This window comes from Otolemur garnettii, unplaced genomic scaffold, assembly GCF_000181295.1.
Source record: "Otolemur garnettii isolate 467f Iridium unplaced genomic scaffold, OtoGar3 scaffold00026, whole genome shotgun sequence".
NCBI lineage: Eukaryota > Metazoa > Chordata > Mammalia > Primates > Galagidae > Otolemur > Otolemur garnettii.
Window position 1 is genome coordinate 9,704,193 of NW_003852421.1, and position 22,348 is coordinate 9,726,540.

Consider the following 22,348-nt stretch of genomic DNA (forward strand, 5'->3'; position numbering starts at 1 on the left):
CAAAAAAAGCACAAATGCTATATGATTCTACTTAATGAAGTACCCGGTATAGTCAAATTCATAGAGACAGGAAGTAGAATAGTGGTTGTCAGGGAAGGAGAGTTATTGTTTGGTGGGTACAGAATTTCACTTTTGTAAGATGAAAAGGTTCTGGAGGTGGTTGTGCAACAATATGAATATATTTAACACTACTGAACTATGCATTTATAAATGGTTAATTATAACACAGTTTTATGTTATGTGCATATTGTCACAATTTTTAAAAAATCAAGCCGATGACCATCACTGAGCTAATGGTTTTGATACAATCTATGACAGAGTTCAGACAAATTTTTTGTTTAGCATCTATCTTCAGTGTTTCATAGCAATTTATTTATCTAGTGTAGCTCTGTCAAGTGACAGGATGTTTTATGGCACAGGGATCAAATCAGGTGAATTGATCTATTTTTATCACTTGTTCCTGTAATGGTGTGTAGATTACAATTTGGGGCAAGATTTTCTATTAAGCTGATGACAAGGATCAGTTCCTTCTGTGAGTTTGTCAGAAAGAAAAAAGAAAAAAGAAATGGGTTGGTGGTTTGCATTTGCCTATTGCAGCTGGCCAAATCCTCTATCCTCTCACAGCCAAGATGGTGCTAGAAATCAGAATTTGAATTCTAAATTGCTGTCTTGGCCCAAGACTATACTCAGATCAACCCAACTCAAGACAACTATAAGTCAATCTCTGGACTTGAGAAACTGCCCGGCAGTATTATGGAACAAAGTTCTGTTCGTGATGTCATAAAGAACCAGGTTCAAGCAAAGGAAAGACAATGATTTCTGCTATTTTTATTTGTAAGTTAAGCAATGCATGTTTGTCAGCTTTCTCTATGCATGTTACATTTACTTCAAAAGAAGTGTAAAAATACCAGTCAGAAACAAAACTCAGAAGTTGCAGTCCTAAAAGATGAGTGGAGAAGTCTGAGTTGGCGATTAGGGAAGCGGCATCCTTACTCTGAGGACTGATAGCATTCTCTAAGAACGCCTCAAGGAAAGCTTTGAGGAGCACTGTGCTTTTAGACTTTTCTTCTCTATTGCATACACAAAGAGACTGCTTCATTGTTCATTTCTGGGGCCTGTTTTTCAGGTTTTTCAATTGCATGTAGGGTAAATGTTGGATTCACAAACCTGTCACTTACATATTCTGGGATTTTTTTCAGGGATGGTTTGCAGGTACTAAAAATTAATATTTTTCTACTACAGATGAATAATTCACTTCTCCTACTTGAAAATAATGGCTGTTTGGCCATAGTGGTTTTATCATTAGCTAACAAATGCTTGGGTGCAGCACAGCCAAACCCAGCCTCTGTTTCTGGTGAAGCATCTTGTCATGCAAGAGGAGAAAGCTGAGACAGAAAACCAAAACAAAACAGGACAAAATATGCTTACTGTGCAAAATAGGAAGGGATGTTTTGAAATTACTTGGACTTTTTTCTTAGATTTGGAAAATTTCTTTTCAATTAAAAGCAGTTTGAAAAAATTCGAAAAGGAGAAAAATGCAATAGAAAACATGACAACTGCTATCTCTGTTGAACAAATAATATTGATAAGTGACATCCTTGCCAAAAGATAACTTTAAGCCCAAATTGCCCCCTAATAAATTACTTCAAATATTTAGTAAAGAAATAATATTGGTCTTATACAAGCTGACTCTAGATAATAGAAAAAGAGAAAAGTCTTCTCACCTTGTTTTAAAAGACTGGCATAAATTTGACACCATAACATGATAAAGATACTTTAAGACAGGAAAACTACAGGCTAATATCTCTCATCATATAAACATAAAAAAATTATATAAAATATTAGAAAATTTAACCCAATAATGTATTTAAAAGGATATATCAAAGTGAAGTTGGATTTATCCTGTGAATGCAAAGTTGGTATAATATTCAAACTTAATCAATTTTCATACTATTAGCAGAATAAAGGGAAAATGTTATGATCAACTCATAGATGTGGATATATATTTAGCAAAAGTCAACATTTATGTTTAAAATTTTAAGCAAGGTAAAAACAGAAGGGAACTTATGAACTCTGCTGTAAAGTACCAACAAAAAGTAAAAAATAAAATAAAAATAAAGTACCAACAAAAAATAAAAATAAATGTCATAGCCGAGTCAAACTTAATTGTGAAATAATTGAAGATTTTCCCCTAAGAAGAGAATGAGAAAGGCTGTTTTCACCACTTCTGTTTAATATGACAATAAAGGACCTCGCTAGGGCCATAATGGAGGAGAAAATAGTAAAGTTTTAAAGAGTGAAAAGCAATAAGTAAAACCATTATTTGTGAATGACATAATTATATACCTAGAAAATAATAATTACTGGTAAACTATTAGAACTAAGTGAATTTAGCAAGATCCTTGGATATAAGGTCAATATATAAAAATAAATTATATTTCCATATGCCAAGTATTGAAAAATAACTTTGAAATACTATTTATAACAACAACATCAGAGAAAAAATAAATGAAGAGATGTATCATATTTATGGAATGGAAGACGCAATATTGTAAAGATGTCAATTGATGTCTAGATTCAATATAATTCTAATAAAAAACCCAGTAGATTTTTTTATAGAGATAAACTGATTCTAAAATATGTATAGAAATTCAAAGGACCAAGCATAGCAAGGGCAACTGAAGAACCAAGTTAAATGATATACACTACTAAATGTCAAGTCTAATAATGAGACTACAATGTGTGGTACAGCGCAGGAAAGGCAGAGACACCAGTACAAAAGAAGCAAACGTCTAGATTTAGATTCACACATACATGATCACCTAATTCAAGTCAAATTACTATTGCCCTGAAATAGAGTCTGCAAAGTACATGATGCTTAATCAATTGGTTATCTATTTTTATAGAGCAGTTATCTGCATTTTCTGATGAGCATTTCTATTCTGCTTTGGTGTGAAAGTCTTGACGTATCTCAGTATTTCAAGGATAGCAGAATCAACCACATATCTGCATACTACTTTCTTGCGTAGTTCTCGCCACCAGAAATGACTCTTGAGAGTAACTGCCTTCATAAACTTACATGATATTACATTATCAAATACATGTAAAAGAAGAGAATGAAGTGATACATTTGTGACTCTTCATTCCCTCTGGACAGTTTAATTATTTTCTAAAGTGAGAGAGTGCTAATAACAATCACAGCTGATTGAGTTTTATGTGCAAGGCAGTGAGCTTGGTCTTCATATGTGAAATCTCATTCAATAATTTTTAACTGCCCAACTTAATAAAATGATCTAAGAAGTGATCAGTTTAAGAGAAGTATGTTAAATATACATTCATATCTCTAAAAAAGGTTTCTATTGCTTTAACAGAAAACAGTGATAAGATTGAAAGCGATTATCTTGGGAAGGGAAGATAGGATGGAAGGGGAACAGAAGATAGCGGCTGTTTGTTTTTGTTTTTGCAACCAGCCATACAGAATGATTTGATTCTTTGAACTTTATATGTAAATATATACATATACACACACACATATATCTCTCTACGATTTTGATAAAAGATAAAACAAACGAATAAAGTACATTTGTTTCAGAAAAAAGAGAGAGAGAGAGAGTTATGGCCTGAACGTTTGTGTCCCCCACCTAAATTCATTTGTTAAAGCTTAACCCATAGTGTGGCTGTGTTTGGTGTAAGGAATGATTAAAATTAAAAGAGGTCATAAAGATGGGACCCTGATCCAAAAGGATTAGTGTCCTTAAAAGAAGAGACCCCAGAGAGCTCTTTTTCTCTGAACGCAGGCACCAAGAAAAGGCTTTGTACACACACAGCAAGAAGGCAGACCATTTACAAGCCAAGAAGAGAGCTCCCACCAGAAACCAGAAGGTCCAGTACTTTAATCTTGAAATTCTGGCCTTTAGAGATGTGAAAAATAAATTTCTATTGTTTAAGCCAAGTATTCTGTGGTGTTTTGTTATGCCAGCCCTAGCAGACCTAAAAAATCAAGCCAAAATTTTGTCTAGGAGAGAGAAAAAAATGGTATCTTTAGTTATTTTATATATATATGTATACACATATACCTACATATATATAATGCATATACATATATATGTATACACAAATATATATACACATGTACACTATAGCCTGTCTGCACAAGTATGTTCCTTTACAGCGGGGCTTGACATACTGTAGGCCATATTCATAGTTTGTTAAGGCTGAGGAGAGAAGTATAATGTCATGCTGAAGCAGTCACACACTGAAATCACATGGCCTGTGTTCGGTACAACTCCACTCATTCAGCAGGTCACATACAATCTTCTTATCTGCCAAATGGGGGTAATAGTACCACCCACCTAGTGATGGGGAGTGGCAATGGCAATGATGGGAGAAACCAAATCTTTACACAAATGTCCCCTTTCTGGCAATATAGTTGGGTTAGACATCTGACGTACTATGTAGTTATAATTTTTAAAACCTTAGTTCAGAATTATCAGCTGACTGTAGTTCTACCTATAGATAAGAACCTTCAATCTAATGCTGCTATCTTATAAAGAGTCAGAGAAGTAAGACTTTATCATCTAACTATTGGATGGTATCTTAACACTGTCTTCTGAAGACTTCCTTGTAACATGGTTGATCTGGCCTTGAGTAGAAAAGCATGCAAGTTTATTTTCATTAACTTGGCACCACAAAACACTTTGAACAAGGGCCCTATTATCTTTTAGGTAACAGGTGGTAGCTGGGGTATTAAGCTGTTCTGGGCAGGATTACAGATTTCCATTCTTCAGTGCTTTAGGCGATATACTTCTATCATAAAGAGATCAATAATAATTAGGTGTCTAGAATGAAATACAGTACACCATTATGCTTTCTACATCTGGAAGGAGAAACTTGCTTAACTAACTCTAAATCAATGAATTTTTTCTTTTATTCCTGGGGGGAGTATTAAAAGCAGCAGTGAACCTGATGGAAATGTGAATTGCAGATCTGAGTGCAATCACAAAGAATTTAGATATTATGACAGACTCTCATACAAGTTAGAAACAAGTGCCAAAGCACTGAGCCATTGCTTCTAACATTGACACTTTCATTATATGACATTATCACTGCGAAGTCACTTGTTCCACATTTAATGAAAAAGGAAAATGTCCGTCGTAATAGGTGATATATAGGTGAAAGGACAAAATAAAGGTTGTAAATGGGGCTTAACATACATTATTTTTCAGATCTTAGTTTTATTAACTCATGTTCTATCTACCATGTTCCTATAACAGGGGGCCAATAAAAGGAAAAGGAATTATTCCTTTTGCTCATGGATCTCAGAAAAGACAACTGATATTTGTTCCGTTAGAATTTAATTTGAAGTTTTTTGTGCAGATTGGGGTAGAGAGATAGGAAATGGAATCTGCAAATTGTAACATAAATTTTCCTTGGTGTACTCCTGAGAGTGGCAGCCAGAGCCTTGCAAAACCATCTCTTCTGAGTTGCTTCTGACTGTAAGGATGGACTCTGAAAATAGTCGATCCTAGTTTCCAAATTCATAGTCCTAACTTCTATAATATTATTCCAAGAGGAAGCCAGTGTCCAGAGAGAGCAGGGTTCACAGCAGGGAGTTTACTCCATACAGTGCTAAGTGGGGAGATGGGAGGCATTTCTCAACTCTGCCTCCTCAAGAATTGGGGGACGGGGTTTTTGAAAACAGTTTGCTGGGCAGAGGGTTAGGCAGTCAGGGTCTGGTGATTGACTGGTTTCAGGGGAGAACATCTGTCCTTTGGTATGGGCCACTGTCCGGGTGGGTCAGTTGGAAGGCAGGACCTTGGGAGGAGGGGCCAAAACCAGTTGTGACAGTTTCTTGGAGGGTGGGTCTGTCAATCCACTGGATTGCAGGACCTGGAAGATTCCTCATAAACTACCCCTAGGTTATACAAGTGATGTTATTTAGAGAAAAGTTAAAAATCTTTGCAGCCACCACCTGTGCCTTCTAGAGTAGCAATTATAGAGAAGCAAGCAAGGGGACAGTGGCTGTTATCAAGCAAACAAGGGGACAGGAGCTGATTTTATCTTTGTTTTAACTAGGCCCCTTCCTTCACAGAGTTTGATTATTATCCCTATTTTAGCAAGGCCCAGTTCCTTACAGGGTTTGGGGAGCCCTTACTCTAATCCTTGCCTTGTTCCCCTTTATCAATTTGTAAGGGCCGTTTTCACCCAGTCCTGCTCTTTGGAGACACAGAAAGAGACTAACAAGTGTTAACAGTGCCCATTCTACACTCTTGTCTGACCTACTTGAAGAAATGACCAGGAAAAGACTTACTATGGCATTTATTGCCTTATAATCACCCTTCCTTTTATTAAAGAGAGCTAGCTTTCTGCCACTGCATGATTTCATTCTATGGTAGATGAGTGTTTTATGCCCCGTTAGAGACTCTCGCAATAATACAGAGAAGCACAGTTAAGAAGAAGGTCTGTCCTTTGGATTTTTTTATGTTGGGAAATAAAACATAGACTGAGAAAATGAGTTAAGCATCAACACACAACTTAATAGATGGTTGTAAAGTGAATACCATGTAACCCCTGCCTAAGTCAAAAAATAAAATATTGCCAACACCTTAATGTACTTGTTTGAAGACAATGCCTCTCCACACCAGAGGTAGCCACTGTCTTCATTTTTATTGTCATCATACCCTTGCTTTTCTTTGGAGTTCTAAAGCTTAAAGATATGCATTTCTTTCTTTTTCTTTTTTTTTTTTCTTTTTTGGTGTAGAACATTTGTTTATTCTTTCCACGAAACACTCATAATTTAGATCAGTGGGTAATTTTAATCAAAGAATTGTACCTCTTCTTCCCACATATCCTGCTTTGTGTGAAGAAATAACATTGTGGTCTATTTCACTGTCAGGAAAATATTACAAAATATTTATGGGAAAATATTAAAAATAAACACAAAAGGCAAGCTGAAATAAATTGTTTTTTTCAGAAATATCTACGCGAGGGCCCACAGCACACAGAAGAGAGTGAAAACAAATAAGGAACTAAGATCCCCTGATCGCAAATTTCCGAAGAACTGGGGAAGGGGGAAGAAATGAGATGGAAATGGTGGTGTGGAAGGGAATGGATGTCAACAGCACTGCTTTAGTAACCCGTCCATGCTGAGCGAAATGCTCTCCCCTACAGGCAATCGATTCTGAACAAGGCTGAGCTTTAGGCTATTCCTTGAACTGAAATTAGAAAACACCCTGACAGGACAAGTAGCTCTTTCACCTAAATTTAACAAGCGCCTCTTTCTTCATGGGCCACTGTTGTGAACAGAAGCCGGGTCTGGCATCAGGAAAGGTTCGTACACACCATCCTTCGTTTGTCTCCTTCTGAGACAGGAGCAGAAGGACTGGATTTGGGGGCTGCTTTGGCAGAAGGCACAGCAGAATCACTCTCTGGATTTTAGGGGGAGCAGAAGTAGCCCCTTTATTCTCTCGACGTATTCTCAGTGCAGCAGCCGCAAATTGAGTAATCTCTGCCTTGGGGGTAGTGATCTGTGGCTCAGCACTGGGGTTGCTGTGGCTTTCTTCTCAGTGGTCACTGCACTTTGTCATCTGCCTTGGGTGGCTAATCAGGTGGGGTGGGGCACTTAAAACCCCAGGGTTCCGCAAGGGAGCTGGTGGGAAAGCTCAGGGAGGGAAGGTCCAAGTCCAGGCTCCAAAGGCAGGTGCATCGTGCTGGGACGTGGTGTAGAGGTACCTGCAGGTGCAGGGGGAGGTAGCCTTGCTGGAGATGTCCAAGGAGGGGGGCCAGGAGACAAACCTGGAGGTGAACCTGGGGGAAGGCCGGGGGCAGGCCTGGTGCTGGTCCTGGAGGTGAAAGTCAGGATAAAGGCCACCAGAGTCCTGGCATTCCTGGAGGTCTCAGGAGTGGAGGAGCTCCTGGAGGTGGCCCAGGAGGCCATAAAGGTGGAGCAGGTGGCGGTCCAGGAGGAGGTGGGCCTGGCATGGGAGGTGCTCGTGTCTGAGGAGGAGGATCAGACTGTGGGGAGCCTGCTGCCAGGAAGAAGCATCAGACGGCTGTCAGAATGAGCTTCCTTGTTAGGCTGTTTCTGTGATGGCTTTTTTGCTTCAGAGTCATTGTCCTCTGAGAACTCCTCTGCTTCCCATCCCTCCTCAAAGATTTCCTGACCTGCCACGTGAAACGTCAGGGCCTGAAGAAGAGTCAGCTCCTTTGTGTTCTTTTTATTCCTTGATTTTCCAGGCGTATCTGCAAATCGTACACTTAGACCCGACTTTTTTCCTTCATTGTTGTCTCTTTCACTATCACCACGGTGCACAAATTCATCCCCCTCACTTTCCCCATCTGATCTGTCAGTGTCACTTCATCTGTACTGTCATCATACTTACCTTGATCCATGTCCTCAGAATAGCCGTCATCTTCACTGGTGCTGGAAACATCATCCTCAGGACCCCTCTGAGCTAGTTCTGGACTATCTGTAATGTGTCTGTCTCGCCTACAAGAAGGAAGATCTAGGGCAAAGCCACTTACGCCATAGACCTGCAAGACTTGGGGAGGAGGATAGAGGGTGCGGGGAGGTCTGGGGGGGAGGATGGAGAGGAGGGTTGGGAGGCTTTTTGCCTGGGGGCAAATGTACAAGAAGAAGAAGGATAAAAACTGCCGGAGTTGGAGTTCCATAGGCTGAGGTTTTCTTAAGGGTGGAGGGTGGCTGGGCACCAGGTAGTGGAATGTCCTAGACCAAAATGTTGGAGGGAACATGTGGCATATCTAGCAAAGGAATGCTTTCCACTTGCACATTCTGGACAGCAACAAAATATTATCTACGTCGAGCTCTCTTCTGTTCATATTCTCCTTCTAGCTTCTTAGTTCTCTGTAAATATCTGGATTCTTTCCTTCCTAGAGTCGTAGAATATGTTCAGAGGTTTCATGCAGCTTTTTACACTTGTCTTTCAGTACTTTCTCACTTAACTGTGGCTGTTGTACTAGGTTAAATTCCTTTTCATCTGGTATCTCCATATTTCAGATAATCTGTTTTGGATCTGTCATCTTCAAAACTACAGCTCGTACCATCATACAGTGTTTCTGTTCTTTAATTCTCTCTTCCAGGCTTCCTTTTGAGCTTGGTCTGTAGGGTTTATGAAATTTAAACTCTTTCTGGATGATAGAGACCTCTATCCCATGTTGACAATCTGTGTTTTACTTATTCATTAAGAAAAAGAAGAAGACACATCTGCTGGGCTCCCAGGGTTGTGCCAAGTGGGGAAGGGATGAGTCCCAGCCTCTTTTACTTTGTACGGCCTCCAGGTCAGCCTCTTGGTCAACTACCCAGCCACCGCCATCTTGAAATATATTTCTAAACCATATGTTTAGTTTTGTCAGTTTTTGAACTTTATATAAATAGAATCATAGTGTATGTGTTCTTTTGTCTTGCTTCATTTCACTCATTGTTGCTCGTAAGATTCTTTCATCTGTTTACTTTTTAGTTTGAAATTTTTCAAACATAAGAGAAGTTGAGAGGATTGTATAATGATATAACCATTTATTATATCATTGTTGAGCCATCACCTAACAGTTACTAATATTTTGCCAAATCTGTTGCTTTTGTTTTCTGAAATGTTTTAATGTATATTGTAGAAATCTCTCATCATACATCTCTAAAAAATAAGGAAAATAGTCTATACAACCACCAGGCCATTATCATATGTAGCAAAGCTAATAATAATGTTCTAATATGATCTCGTGTGCAGTCCGTATTCATATTGATCTAGTTGACCCCAAAGTGCTTTAACAGCTGGTTTTTTAAACCAAGATCCAATCAAGATCTCTGAAGAATGCACCTTGAACTGTATAACTGACAGCTTAAAAGGAGGCGGTCCCTTTGTTTTTCACCTGTACCTAATTAGTTAACAGAGCTCCTGTAGGACCTGGCTGTAGTCATTTTCCAAAGCAGAAAACAAGTAGCCTCCCCTATGTTAACAACATGGTCTATCTCATATCCTGTCACCCCAGAGAGAAGTATACTGTCTGAATTACTGTCCAAAGACACATCTCACCCCGATCATATCAAAACCAAAGTTGTTATGTTGGGCAGGTACCCTGTGGTAAAGCCTTTACTTAATTTGGGGAAAGTGTATGAGGGCTGCCCCATCCAAGGGAGCTCATTGGAAGGCAGGTCTCTGCTGAGTGGAGGTTTTACCAGGCACAGACGAATACTTGATGGTTTTGCTTCAGGAGGATCTTCCGAGTAAGTCATGTCTTCCTTGCTTGACATTGTAGGATTTAAGGGTTTTGGTCTTGTTTGATTTAAACATTTACAGGGAAGCTCTTGACAAAAGAGCTTGTCCTCTCTCTGTCTAACTACATCCCTGCCGAGTGCGCTGACTTCCCACCACCTTTCACAACGGACTGCCACCTTCGCTGCCTGCAACCTGGTATTTAGATCAATGTCTCCCAGAAGCTCTTCCTCAGAGCACACTCCATGGTACTCCATGAAATGGTCATATTGTCCAGTGAATTGTGGAGGAACACTGGATCCAGTCAAGATAAACTGCTTCTTATACCTTGGGTCTTTGTTGTGTTAATGAACGCTTTGAGTATGCAGCACCTGCCCAAACTCTGTGTCCTCTGAACCCTATTCTCAGAGGATCTCTGAGGGTTACTATTCTGCAAACTAGACTTTTGGAAGTTGGGACCTAGATGACTTTGGGTATAAACACAAGATCTCATCACCTACCTCATGGGCCAAACAGTTTATCCAGGCCAGCTCCATAACATTGCATCAGTAGAACGATTGGGGTGCCATGCTGGAGATGAAGGATTTTGTTCATTTCATGTGCCCCTCTGCTTGGATTCTGCTGTCATTTCTACTGTAACAAGGGAGTGGGCTGACGCAGACATCAGGTCCTGTGCTTATTATCTTGCAACAGGGACACTTAGGCCTCAATGGATTCTTTTAGATGGAATTTCCAAATGGTTTGGCTTTTGGGAGGGAAAAAGTTCTCACTTGGTCAGTCTCTCTGATCTTGAGGATCACTTGCCTTAACTGCTAACTACAAAAAGAATTTTTTTTTCCAGTTAAGTGGTTCAGTAAGTTTTCTTTGGCTAATCAGATTAGTACATAATTGAAAACCTACTTACCTAGTAATGACCAGGTTAGTGGGAAAACATGTAGATACTTGTAGCACTCTCAAACACCTGAGCTAGTGAAAGACATAATGCTTGGTGCTCATACAAATTGTCTTGAGTGTGTTTACCGTACCATGCCGTCTACATTGCATTCTTCTTTTCTTTTTTACTATCCTTCTCAATTTAGATTGACAACCTTGTTCCTTTTCTCATTCATTTCCTTACAAAATAAAAGATCAACTGGCATTTGCTGTCTGGTTTTTCAAAATGGGAGACTAAGTTTGGCCCATTCCCCCAAACCCTTCCCCTCCTTTCTCCTTTTATACCTTGTATGTATAAATTTAATTTTGAATTAGTCTCTATCTTAAAAAATAAAAGCATTTTCTTCAGAGAGAGCATAAATGTGGGTTGTTTCATTTGGAGTCCTCTGGGCTGTAATTGTTGCATCGTATTAATAATTCTGATTATTCATGAAGCCAGATGGGAAGTGGAGGCATGTTCTAGGTTCTGGAGGCTCATTCCATTTGTCGCTTGTAGGTTTCTAGCCTAAAATTCCCTTTCACTGGAGTTGTAAAATTTACAAAGGAGAAAAGCTACAGACTATTTTAAGGCCTGAAGAAGGTGTAAGAGTCTGCAGTAAGCTAGTGAAAATTCCATCATTTCTCAATTGCTTTTCCCCTTCAACCTTCTATTCCTTTCAGAATGTAATTTAAAGGCAGTTGAGCAGAGAATTCAACAGAGATAGATTATCCTAGAGAAAAATCTAAACGAGTCTCTGCTGTGGTACCCAGCACAGGACCAAATGACTTGTTCCAGCATCAATATTGCTTTTTCTTCTACTTCCTTATTGTTTTTTTGTTAATAAAAAATAAAACAGTACTTAAAAGTTATACAACATAAATAAGACTTTCTTTTTTGCACCAGTACTGGAGCACATAGAAAATGCCCTGCCTCGAAATTGCACCTCTAATTATATAGACTAAAAATATCAGGTGGCACCTGTGGCTCAGTGGGTAGGGCGCTGGCCCCATATGCCGAGGATGGTAGGTTCAAACCCGGCCCTGGCCAAACTGCAACAACAAAAAGAAATAGCCAGGCATTGTGGTGGGCGCCTGTAGTCCCAGCTACTTGGGAGGCTGAGGCAAGAGAATCGCCTATGCCCAGGAGTTGGAAGTTGCTGTGAGCTGTGATGCCACAGCACTCTACCCAGGACGACATAGTGAGACTCTGTCTCAAAATAAATAAATAAAAATAAAAATATCCTTAGACATGTTCATATGGGTGCCTGAACAAATGTGTTCCTAGAGATACTTGTATGCCAAAAAATGTTGAAACAACTTAAATTGCTTTTGGTTGCAGGCTGGTTAAATAAATCATGGTGCACGTACCCTGTAAAATGGTACGCAGCACTACAGAAGAAAGAGGCAGCCCTGTAGATACTGACAGGAAGAGCCCTAAGACCTATTGATAAGTTAGAGGAAGAAAAAGACTTGTAGAACAGTAGGTGTAGAATGACTCCATTGATGTATTTAAAAAACAGTATTTGTCTATGATATTGTGGGGAGAGGGAGGTAAAGAGAAAATGAGAATTGCAAGGAAAGGTAGCAGTGAGATTTGGTGACTTGGGTCCACAGAGGGAGAGACAGTGAAAAGGACTTTGTTTTGTTGGTTGCTTGAATTTTGTATAACAAATGGTTTTCTTGTATTATTTTTATAAATAAAAATAGAAATATATATGTACATACATGCATGTGTGCAAAAATAAAAAAAAATGCCCTAGTTATTTTCAACAATTGTATTCGAGGTATTCCCCAAGAAGAAAGAGCCCATTTGAGATGCTTATCAGCATCAAAGAGGCAGAGGACCCCCTGGCTTGTCACAAACCCAAGTGGGTTGGGAGAGATTGGGGAGATAAATTCAGGAGAAGTGATGGGGAACTGGCTTTTAGCAAGTACTCTGTGGGCCCTGCAGAGGTGGCTCAGAAGAGGAGTTTATAAAAACGATGCGAGTGGGACTCGTGGCTCTCTATTAGTCGAGTTGGTCTTTGGGCTTTTTGCTCCAGATTCCACATTCCCAGAGCACTAGCTCACATGCAGACTGATTATAGAACATCAGGGTAGAACATAAAGCAGGGGGAACACCTCTTAGTTTCCCTGATTTTTCTTTCTTTACAAACCTATGCAAGGATGGTTGGGTTTTAAAATGTAGATTTTATTATTCATGTATGGGGAGGCCAACAGATCAGGGGATGACTGTCATTGAAAAGATAGCTGGTTGTCTTCTCAGATCTTAAGAGGAGAGGCCACACCACCCAAGCAGGGCCCCACTGGAAAGCGCCAGGAGGAGGAGGCAGAGGGAGAGGGAGGAATGGGGAGGCAGGAGAGGATTGGCTGCTGGGAATACGTCCAGGGGACTCTGAGACACAGGGGCTGTTTCTAGTGTCTGGTACCTGGCCCTGGGATGCTCAAGGACAGGTGGAGAGGGCCCCACATAGCCCAGTGAAGGAGATAGTTGGGATTACAGGCTCTGGGTTGGTGGTTTGCCTATGAAAGGCATTCCCAAAAGCACAGCAATTGCTGTGTCTAGGAATTGGCCAGCCTTGGGATAGACAGTCCATCCAGAGCCAGCTTAGCCCCAAGAAGTGAGAGCATCAGAATATGGAGTGAAAAGTTCATGCTTAGTACCCAAGTGGAAAGATGCAGCGTAGCCATGCCTTTCAAGGTTTCCTGCCTAGTCTTTATATTAGGGCACAGTCTGATGCAAGCTTAGAGAGTCTTCCTTGCCAACCCTTGAAGGTGGTTTTGGGGGGCCATTTTTGTCTACTTTTGGGACGGTGATTGAGAAATCACTCTCCCACTCGTATTTCAGGCAAAAGGGAAATCTTTTTGTATCTTTGGATCTACTAACTCTGTGCACACTTGCTGGTGTGCGTTTTTGTTCTGTTACCACGGTACCATTATAACTTCAGGTGTTTTGCGTTTACAGCAGCCCAGAAATTCGGTTATTTTCTAAAGATCAGGGAGTTGCATCAGCCACTCTCTGAGCTACTTGCTCATTATGAGAGAAATCAGATTCCTAATTTTTTAAATTTTGGTTCTACTGATTAATTAGGTATTAGAGGTTTAGAAATCACTTTTTTATTTTTTAGAAATTTGCCTTTGTGTGTTTTATTTCCATTTTTTATTTAATAGTGTCCTCTTAGCTTCCTGTGGTCTAAAGTTTAGTTCTTTATTATCTACTTAGATTTACTATTTTTATGTGTTTAACCAGTGCTTTTACCATTATGGTTATTTTCCTTTGTGATGTCAATGGAAAAGAAGCCAAACTCTGTAAAATGACTTGAAGAGGTTTATTCTGAGCTGAGTATATATGACCATGGCCAACCACGGAGAACCATGCCCAAGAAGCCTTGAGCAGGTAGTCTCATCATGGTGGGTTACAGTTCAGCTTTATGCCTTTCAGGGTGACAAGAATTACATGTAAAGTCATAATCAATACGTGCATGGTATACATTGGTTGGATGAAAACGAGGACATCTCAAAGCAAGGGACTGATTATAGGTTATTGGTGGGTTTAAAGATTCTTTGATTGGTAATCGGTTAAAGAAACGAGCTTTGTCTAAAACGTTGGAATGTTTTAAGGTGAGGCAGTCGGTTAATCAAAGACAAGCCACAGGACAGTTACTGGACATATATCGAGACTCAGTGGTCTGTTAAGTAAATGAATGACCCGTGTGTGTGTGTGTGTGTGTGTGTGTGGTTTAATCTTTGTTTTACATAGCCTTAGACTTGTTAATGATTTTGTATCTGACTGTTATCGAAGAATAACTTCAAAAGGAACAGGGCATTAGTAGTCATGTCTGACCTCTCTTCTCATGGCTGGCAACACAGCTTTAAGATTTTTTGTTGTTCTTGTCTTTGGAGGTAGGGTCCGCTTATCTGAGAGAGGATCCATTCAGTTGACTAGGGAGCTTAAGATTTTATTTTAGTTCATAGTGGTCACCCTTTTCCACCCTAATCCCCTGTTTTTAAAAACTTCTTTGAAATATAATTCATACACTATCGTGTTAACTCATTGTAATTAAATAACACAATAGTTTTAGCAAATTTATAGTGTTGTACAACCATCAGCGCAGTTTTATCACCACAAAGTTTACAGAATAACATCCCCATCTGTGGTCACTTAGATTTTATACTGCCCTATGCTTTAAAAATTTAATATTACTTGGCCAGGCGCGTGGCTCACACCTGTAATCCCAGCACTCTGGGAGGCCAAGACGAGGGGCTTGCCTGAGCTCACAAGTTTGAGACCAGCCTGAGTAATAGCAAGATCCCGTATCTAAAAATAGCTGGGCATTGTGGCAGGTGCCTGTAATCCCAGCTACTCGGGAGGCTGAGGCAAGAGGTTCATTTGAGGCTAAGAGTTTGAGGTTGCTATGAGCTGTGACGCCATGGCATTCTGCCAAGGGCAACAAAGTGAGACTCTGTCTCAAAATAATAATAATAGAGAGATCCTTGCATTTTAGAATAGATTTTCTTATTTTAGCATAAATCTTCACTAGCTTTATTTTTCTTTTATATAAAAATAATACCTGGTTGCATGCTTTTGCCTCATGTCTTCCTATACCAATTTTCATTCTGTGTGTGTGTATACGTGTGTGTAAGGGATGGATATTTTTCTTCTTTTCACTTTCATTCCCTGCCTCCCAAAGACCAACCACTCCCAAGTCACCAGCTGACCTTCTGCCTCATTTCTCCTTGAGCTGACCTGTTTTATTCCTGCCATCCTGAGGCCAAGTACAGCACACAAGCCACCTTACAGAAAGGCCCATCAGGGGTGTCCAGACATTTTCCTTTTCTGCCACACATTGGATGAACGAGACTTGTCTTGGGCCACAGAGTAAATACACAAGTGCTAAGGAAAGCTCATTAGCAAAAAACAAAAAAGGCCTACACATACTTTCATGATACCTGGCACTACCAATAAGCAACAGAGTCCTCACAACATCAGCATTTTCTCTGGGGCCGCGGGTTTGACACCCCTGCCTCACACCTTCCCTTATGCCTCGCTCCTCTTCGGACTTCTTTCACTTTTCGTAATTTCTTCTCTTTTCTTCCTTTTTCTTTTCTGTTGTACCCCAAACCAAAATTATCGAGGGAGGGGTTGGACCATTTCCTTGGTTGGTGACAAGGAAACCGTTGCATTTTCTTTCTCCCCCCACATGAATCTCACTTGTTTTATGGTTTTGTGGTTCAGTCACAAACCAAGTCACATGGTTGAATTGTCCTTCTGCACCAGCCAGGCCACTTGATCTCACTTCCCGGAGCAGTGGTGAGCTTATATGTGGCCCCTGTGAAACTTAGCCCTGTCTTTGGAAGGGCTGGTGTAAGTTAAGGTCAGAAGGGCGGCATTGTGCCTGTCTTTTTACATATGAGAGGGGGTCTCAGTGAAGAGTACCTTACAAGGAGAACGTTCCTGAAAGTGATGTGGAATTATGTCACTTGGCCATGACTTTTGACCCCTAGTAATTTATAATAATAATCAGATTGCTCTCCACTTTCAGAGCCTTCCAGTTTTTGTATACATTATAACAATCTTCACCACCTTGTGGTGTCCTGGAGAAAAAAAGGAGGGACATTAAAATCTCTTTCTGTTCCTCAGCTTACTGCTGTGGGACTTTGAGCAAGTTTTTTTTTTTTTTTTTTTTGAGGATTCAGTGAAGGTACACAGAACCAGGTTACACTGTTGCTTTTGTTAAAGACCCTCTTATAATTGTGCCCCGCCCCCAAAAGGTGTTCCACACACCTTGACCCCCCACCCCCTCCCTCCTTCCCTTGTTCAGCTCTCCCCATCCCCCACCATGTACTGGGACCTTAATTGTCCTCATATCAGAATTGAGTACGTAGGATTCTTGTTTCTCCATTCTTGTGATGCTTTATTGAGAATAATGTGTTCCACATCCATCCAGGTTAATACAAAAGATGTAAAGTCTCCATCTTTCTTACTGGCTGAATAGTATTCCATGGTATACATATATCACAGCTTGTTAATCCATTCCTGGGCTGGTGGGCACTTAGGCTATTTCCACATTTTGGCGATTGTAAATCAAGCTGCAATAAACAGTCTAATGCAAGTGTCCCTGTGGTAAAAGGATTTTTTTCCTTCCTGGTCGATGCCCAGTAATGGGATTACAGGATCAAATGGGGGATCTAGCCTGAGTTCTTGGAGGGTTCTCCATACCGAGCAAGTTCATTTTGCTGGGCCTCAGCTACCTCATCTGTATAAAGGGAATATGATACTTCACTGTGGTGAGGATTCAGTTAAATAACATAACTTTTCACCTTTCTCAAAATTATCTTTGCTGCGCATTCCCTATGGGCTCTGGGTTCTGTACTAGGAAATAGACAATGCCGTAGAAATCTCTTTCCAGAATGTTAATTTAACTTGGACCCTGGTGACAGGGGGGGAGTGGGGATGGGGCTTCTTATTTAAATTAGAGCAGATACATTACGTGAGATCCTCCTTAAATTTAAAGAAAGACTCAACTTTTAAAGGAAAAACTCAATACATTTAAAGAAATGGCGTGCTTGGGGCTAGCGACTTCAAGTCACACCCTTGGAGTGCACACCCTTGGGCATTCCTCCTTTGCGGTCACAAGCGTTTCCATGGAAGAGTTTGAGAAGCACTTGTGTGTGAATGTGTCTGACACAGCACTTCCCGTTCTGGCTTTATGAGGCATCCAGCTACATTTCCTAGCACACACTTGATACCTTCTTTTGGATGTGCAGCTCACGATCTGCCCTCCAAGCTGGCTGTCAGCAGGGAGGCCCCGCCCTAGTCGTTCACAGCACCATCTGTTATGCAAGCCAGGAAGCCAGGCCCCTCTCTTTCCTGCATGTCCCTTTAACTTCTGGTCGGGTTCCTATTGCCACCCGCACATGTCTTGGAGGCATCCTTTGTCTCTGTCGCCAGCATCTGAGTCATAGCTGCCATCATCCCCTGCCTAGATATCTGTGATCACCTAGTCACTGACCTCTTTCTAATCCACTCTGTACACTAAAGTGAACACTCATCCCTCAAATGCTCAAATCTGATCATTTCTTCCCACTGCCCAGCCTCCCGCCCCTCCAGCCTCATCACAGACATTCTCCACCTGGTGCTGGTGGCGGCAGCCACACTGACTTTCTTTCTCCCCTTCCACCGCACCAGGATTCCTCTGTCAGGAGCCATTGATTGCCCAGCCTGCTCTGTCTGGAACATTTCCCTTGGCCCCTACCTGCCTGCCTGTTGCTGAAATAAGATATATTCATCTTTCAAATCTCAACTCAGGGATCATTTTTAAACTGAATGCAGTGGTTCATGCTTATAATCCCAGCACTTTGGGAGACCAAGACAGGAGGATTGCTTGAGGCCAGGAATTAGAGACCACCCTGGGCAACATAGCAAGACCCTGGCTCTATAAAAAAATTTAGAAATTAGCCAGGTGTGGTGGGGTTTATCTCTGTCCTTCGAGCCATGGGTCTGCCCTGTGAGCAGCCCCTCCTTTCTCCCCTCCTGGGCTCTGCTTCCCTGTGATTGGTCCACAGCCTGCCCAGCGCTTCCTCTTTCCTCCTCCAGCCCCGCCTGCCCCTCTCAGGTGCACAGCGGCTGGGCGCGGGGGAGGCATATTCAGTAACTGAACTGTTGCCTCCTTACTGGGCCACTCCAGCCGGGAGCTGAAGGTAGGAAGGCAGTGGGACATCCCATGGAGGTCACCCACCACCCTTCATGTAGTCTCACTTTGGCACCCTGGGAGGCCAGCTCACAGAGCTGCTCAGAGGATGTTTTCATACCGTTTAAAAACAAAATAGTTGGAAAGCGACAAAATCCTGAGTGAAGCGTAATCTCTGTGAAGTTGATCGGTGAAATCCCAGTCCCAGCTGTGAGGAAGTACTGTGCTCAGGAACGTTCAGCGTGACATGGAGGCCAGACTGAGACGAGAGGCAGTGATCCAGGACGGGAGGCTTTAACTCAGTGCCACGTCGACCAGCTTTTCTGTGCTGCACTTTGCCCAACTATAAATGAGGGCTAAAGAAAATTAAATAAAAATGCCTGCCTCCTAGATGATTTGCATATTATTTTGAAGATTAAATGACATCTGATTAAAAGGCTTTTGATAGTATCAAGAAGCATTAACTGTTTCATCTCATTCATTTACATTAGCAAAGCATAATTTGCGGGAGCTTCCCGTACGCGACATCGCTGTGCGAATTAACACGGAATTCTTTAACAAACAGCTTTGTTAACTACTCACGTCTGCTTCTCTGTTTGCCTTTTGCATGTAGCCCTGGAAAGGAAAATATCAATGAGGCAAAGCCGAGAAGAGCTGATAAAGCGGGGAGTCCTGAAGGAAATCTACGACAAAGGTGAGAAGGGCTGGCCGCAGACCGGAGAGCCGTGCTGGGCTTCCCTGTGCCTGTTCCTTGGAGTTGCATGTCGTTTTCTGCTTCACTTCATCAGAAATTGAACTCTTAAAACTCCAGACAATTCTGGAGAGAAAAGAGAATGTGTCTGACAGTGCGAAAGCTATCAGTAGTGTAGGAAGGAGGGAAACAAATCTCTTTCTTTCTGAGCACTGGATTAAAACCACAGGATGCTGAGAAAAATGATGTAGCCCTGGGAATGATGCAGGCGCTGGCTGGCAGTCTGTGGGTGCACAGATACGCACAGCTGGAGGGGATTTAATTGCTCAGGCTCCTTCAGGCAGGAGGGCTCCCAGACAAATGTTAAAAATCCACAAGCATCTAGGTAGGAGTTCCCTAACAGGTTTGGTTGCTTTTTGAGTTTTCTTTTCTTTTCTTTGGGGGGGCGGGGGGATTGTCTCTCTATAACAGAAGAAATTAAATTTAAAGGAGAGAAAATTAGAATATATGACTATATATGACTATACACATAAGATATTTTGCATGGTCACAGAGACAGGGCTTCAGATGCTCTGCAAATGTGCCCACAAGTGGTTGACAGTGAGTGCCGTCACTAAGAAGGAACATACACAATTCTTCTCTCTCCTTTTCTCAGAGCTTGGCTGCCTTCGTTTGAACTTGCTAGTACGCTTTCTCTCCACTCTCTCCTGTCCTTTTCTTTCTTTTCTCTCTCCCACTCTGAGGACTACACTCTCCCTGTTAGGGCTTTAAGTGGAGTAAGAGAGTGCTGTTTCCAATCTTGTTACAGTCATCAATAGCCATCATCTGTGTCAGCTCTTCTTTGGTTTCAGGCTGGTGTTATTTGTTGGACCGGATAAATCACATAATATTCTACCTTGACGATTAATCCTGATAGTCCGAGTGCTCCCGTCATTCTGCCCAGGCAGTCAGTTTACCATGTTTTTGTGGGTATTCTCCAACCCTTGTTTGTGTCCAAAAGGGCAGCTGTGTTTCTGGGTTCTGGCGCCTTTCAGATTCCCCTGTTTTGTGAGTTGGCCTTTACTCCTTTGGTACATCTCACCTCATCCATTCCTGCCACGGGCTTTCCAGTGGAGCTTTTAAAGTCTTTTCTCTAAACACAGATTACTAGCCTGATGCGCAAGTAGAAAGTGGCATAGCTCTGGCCCTGCCCTGGCGGCAAGGAATAATGGAGACTGGGTGTGAGGCTGTGCTATTCAGATTATGTTCTGTCATCATCAGAGCCTCCTGGGGCCAAGAAAGCCCTGTGGTGAGTCACTTCACCCGTCTGCTTCTGGGAAGGCCAGAGCAGAAAACAACGTCTTTGATTGATTAAGCTTTCCAGGGGAAAAGGATCCATAATTTTGTCGCTTTTCCCCCGGTGTCTTTCCTTCTGATCAATCCTCCGACCCTCCCTTGTTTCGACCCTAAATCTCCATGCTTCACGGTAATAAGCCCCTTTCTTCATATTCACTCCCCAGGAGAGATGGAAACCGTCTGACTACAGATATTATATTCCATAATAAGCACCCAAGTACTTAAATAAATGTTATTGTCACAGTGAAAGCCTGATCAGATCCAGTTAAATGGTTTCTCTCCTCCCTCCTCTGTTCCTGCAGCTTTGACATCTCTCACTGTAAAACTTCAGGAATACTTGACAAAGGAGAGAAAGCAGTTGTACTACAGCATTTATTATTATTTCCATTACAGATAATACCTGGCTTAAGGTAAATATTACGTAAGTGGCTCCTTAACTTCATGAAAGAAGTCACGGATTTTTGGAATAAAAGTTTCATTTTATAGGGAAGGTCCCAGAAGGCTGCTGAGGCTGGGGCCTGTGGAGCCGCCCCAGAGCAGGGAGGTGCCCTTCTTTCTCTACTGGCAGGCACCGAGCTGACACACGGGCATAGGCAAAAGGACCAGACTGCTCCTCCCCTGTCACTTGTCACAGCCTCTTGCTTTATTGCACTTATCACTGCCTGCTCTTTTTTGTTTGTTTGTTGCCTACCTTTCCTTATTAGCATGTAAACTGCAGGAGACTAGGGCCCTCGGGGGCTTATTTCAAGATCTCCCAAGCCTTAGATAATGTCTAATGCCGACTGGACTCTCAAAAATGTTTACTGATTGATGGCGGGAAATGAAGAAAAGAGGTACTAAAATTAAAACTCTATGGCGCATAGTAGGTTTATAGTTTTGTGTCTGTGATGGGATTTTCTAATACAAACAAGCAATTTGTATCTTTGTGGATGTTAACCTCATCACTGTAGCCATTAACCTCATCAAAGTAACACGACATTATATCAGCAGTTTGGAGCATGGGCCCTGGAATCAGATTACTTGGATTCAATTCCCAGTTCCTCTGCTCACCAACTGTATAACTTTAGACAAGTTGCTTAACTTCTCTGTGCTGCTGTTTCTTTATCTAAAAATGTGGATACTGGCTTGGTGCCCATTGCTCAGTGGTTAGGGTGCCGGCCACATACACCAAGGCTAGACAGTTCAAACCCAGCCCGAGCCTGCTAAACAACAATGACAACTACAACAAAAAAATAGCCGGGCGTTGTGGCAGCCACCTATAGTCCCAGCTACTTAGGAAGCTGAGGCAAGAGAATTGCTTAAACCCAAAAGTTTGAGGTTGCTCTGAGCTGTGACTCCATGGCACTCTACCCAAGGGTGACATAGTTAGACTGTGTCTCAAAAAAATAATAACAATAAAATAAAGTAAAAGTGTAGATACTGTTGTGATGAGGATTACCTGTGATAACACATGTAAGATAGAACAGTGGCTGGGATCTTTAGATTCTCAAGAG

General features: G+C 41.5%; 1 protein-coding gene and 1 pseudogene across 12 annotated transcripts in view; one reads left to right on the forward strand and one right to left on the reverse strand.

Moving 5' to 3' along the window:
* Window positions 1–22,348, forward strand: part of PHACTR1 (phosphatase and actin regulator 1) — a 522,649-nt gene that overhangs the window by 391,570 nt on the left and 108,731 nt on the right. For all 12 annotated transcript variants that reach the window (XM_003788309.2, XM_003788310.2, XM_023512323.1 and 9 more), the window contains one exon: window positions 19,443–19,523. In XM_003788309.2, coding sequence (XP_003788357.1) covers window positions 19,443–19,523 — 81 coding nt within the window. The remainder of the gene's footprint in view (window positions 1–19,442; window positions 19,524–22,348) is intronic.
* Window positions 7,283–9,173, reverse strand: LOC105886824 (annotated as a pseudogene).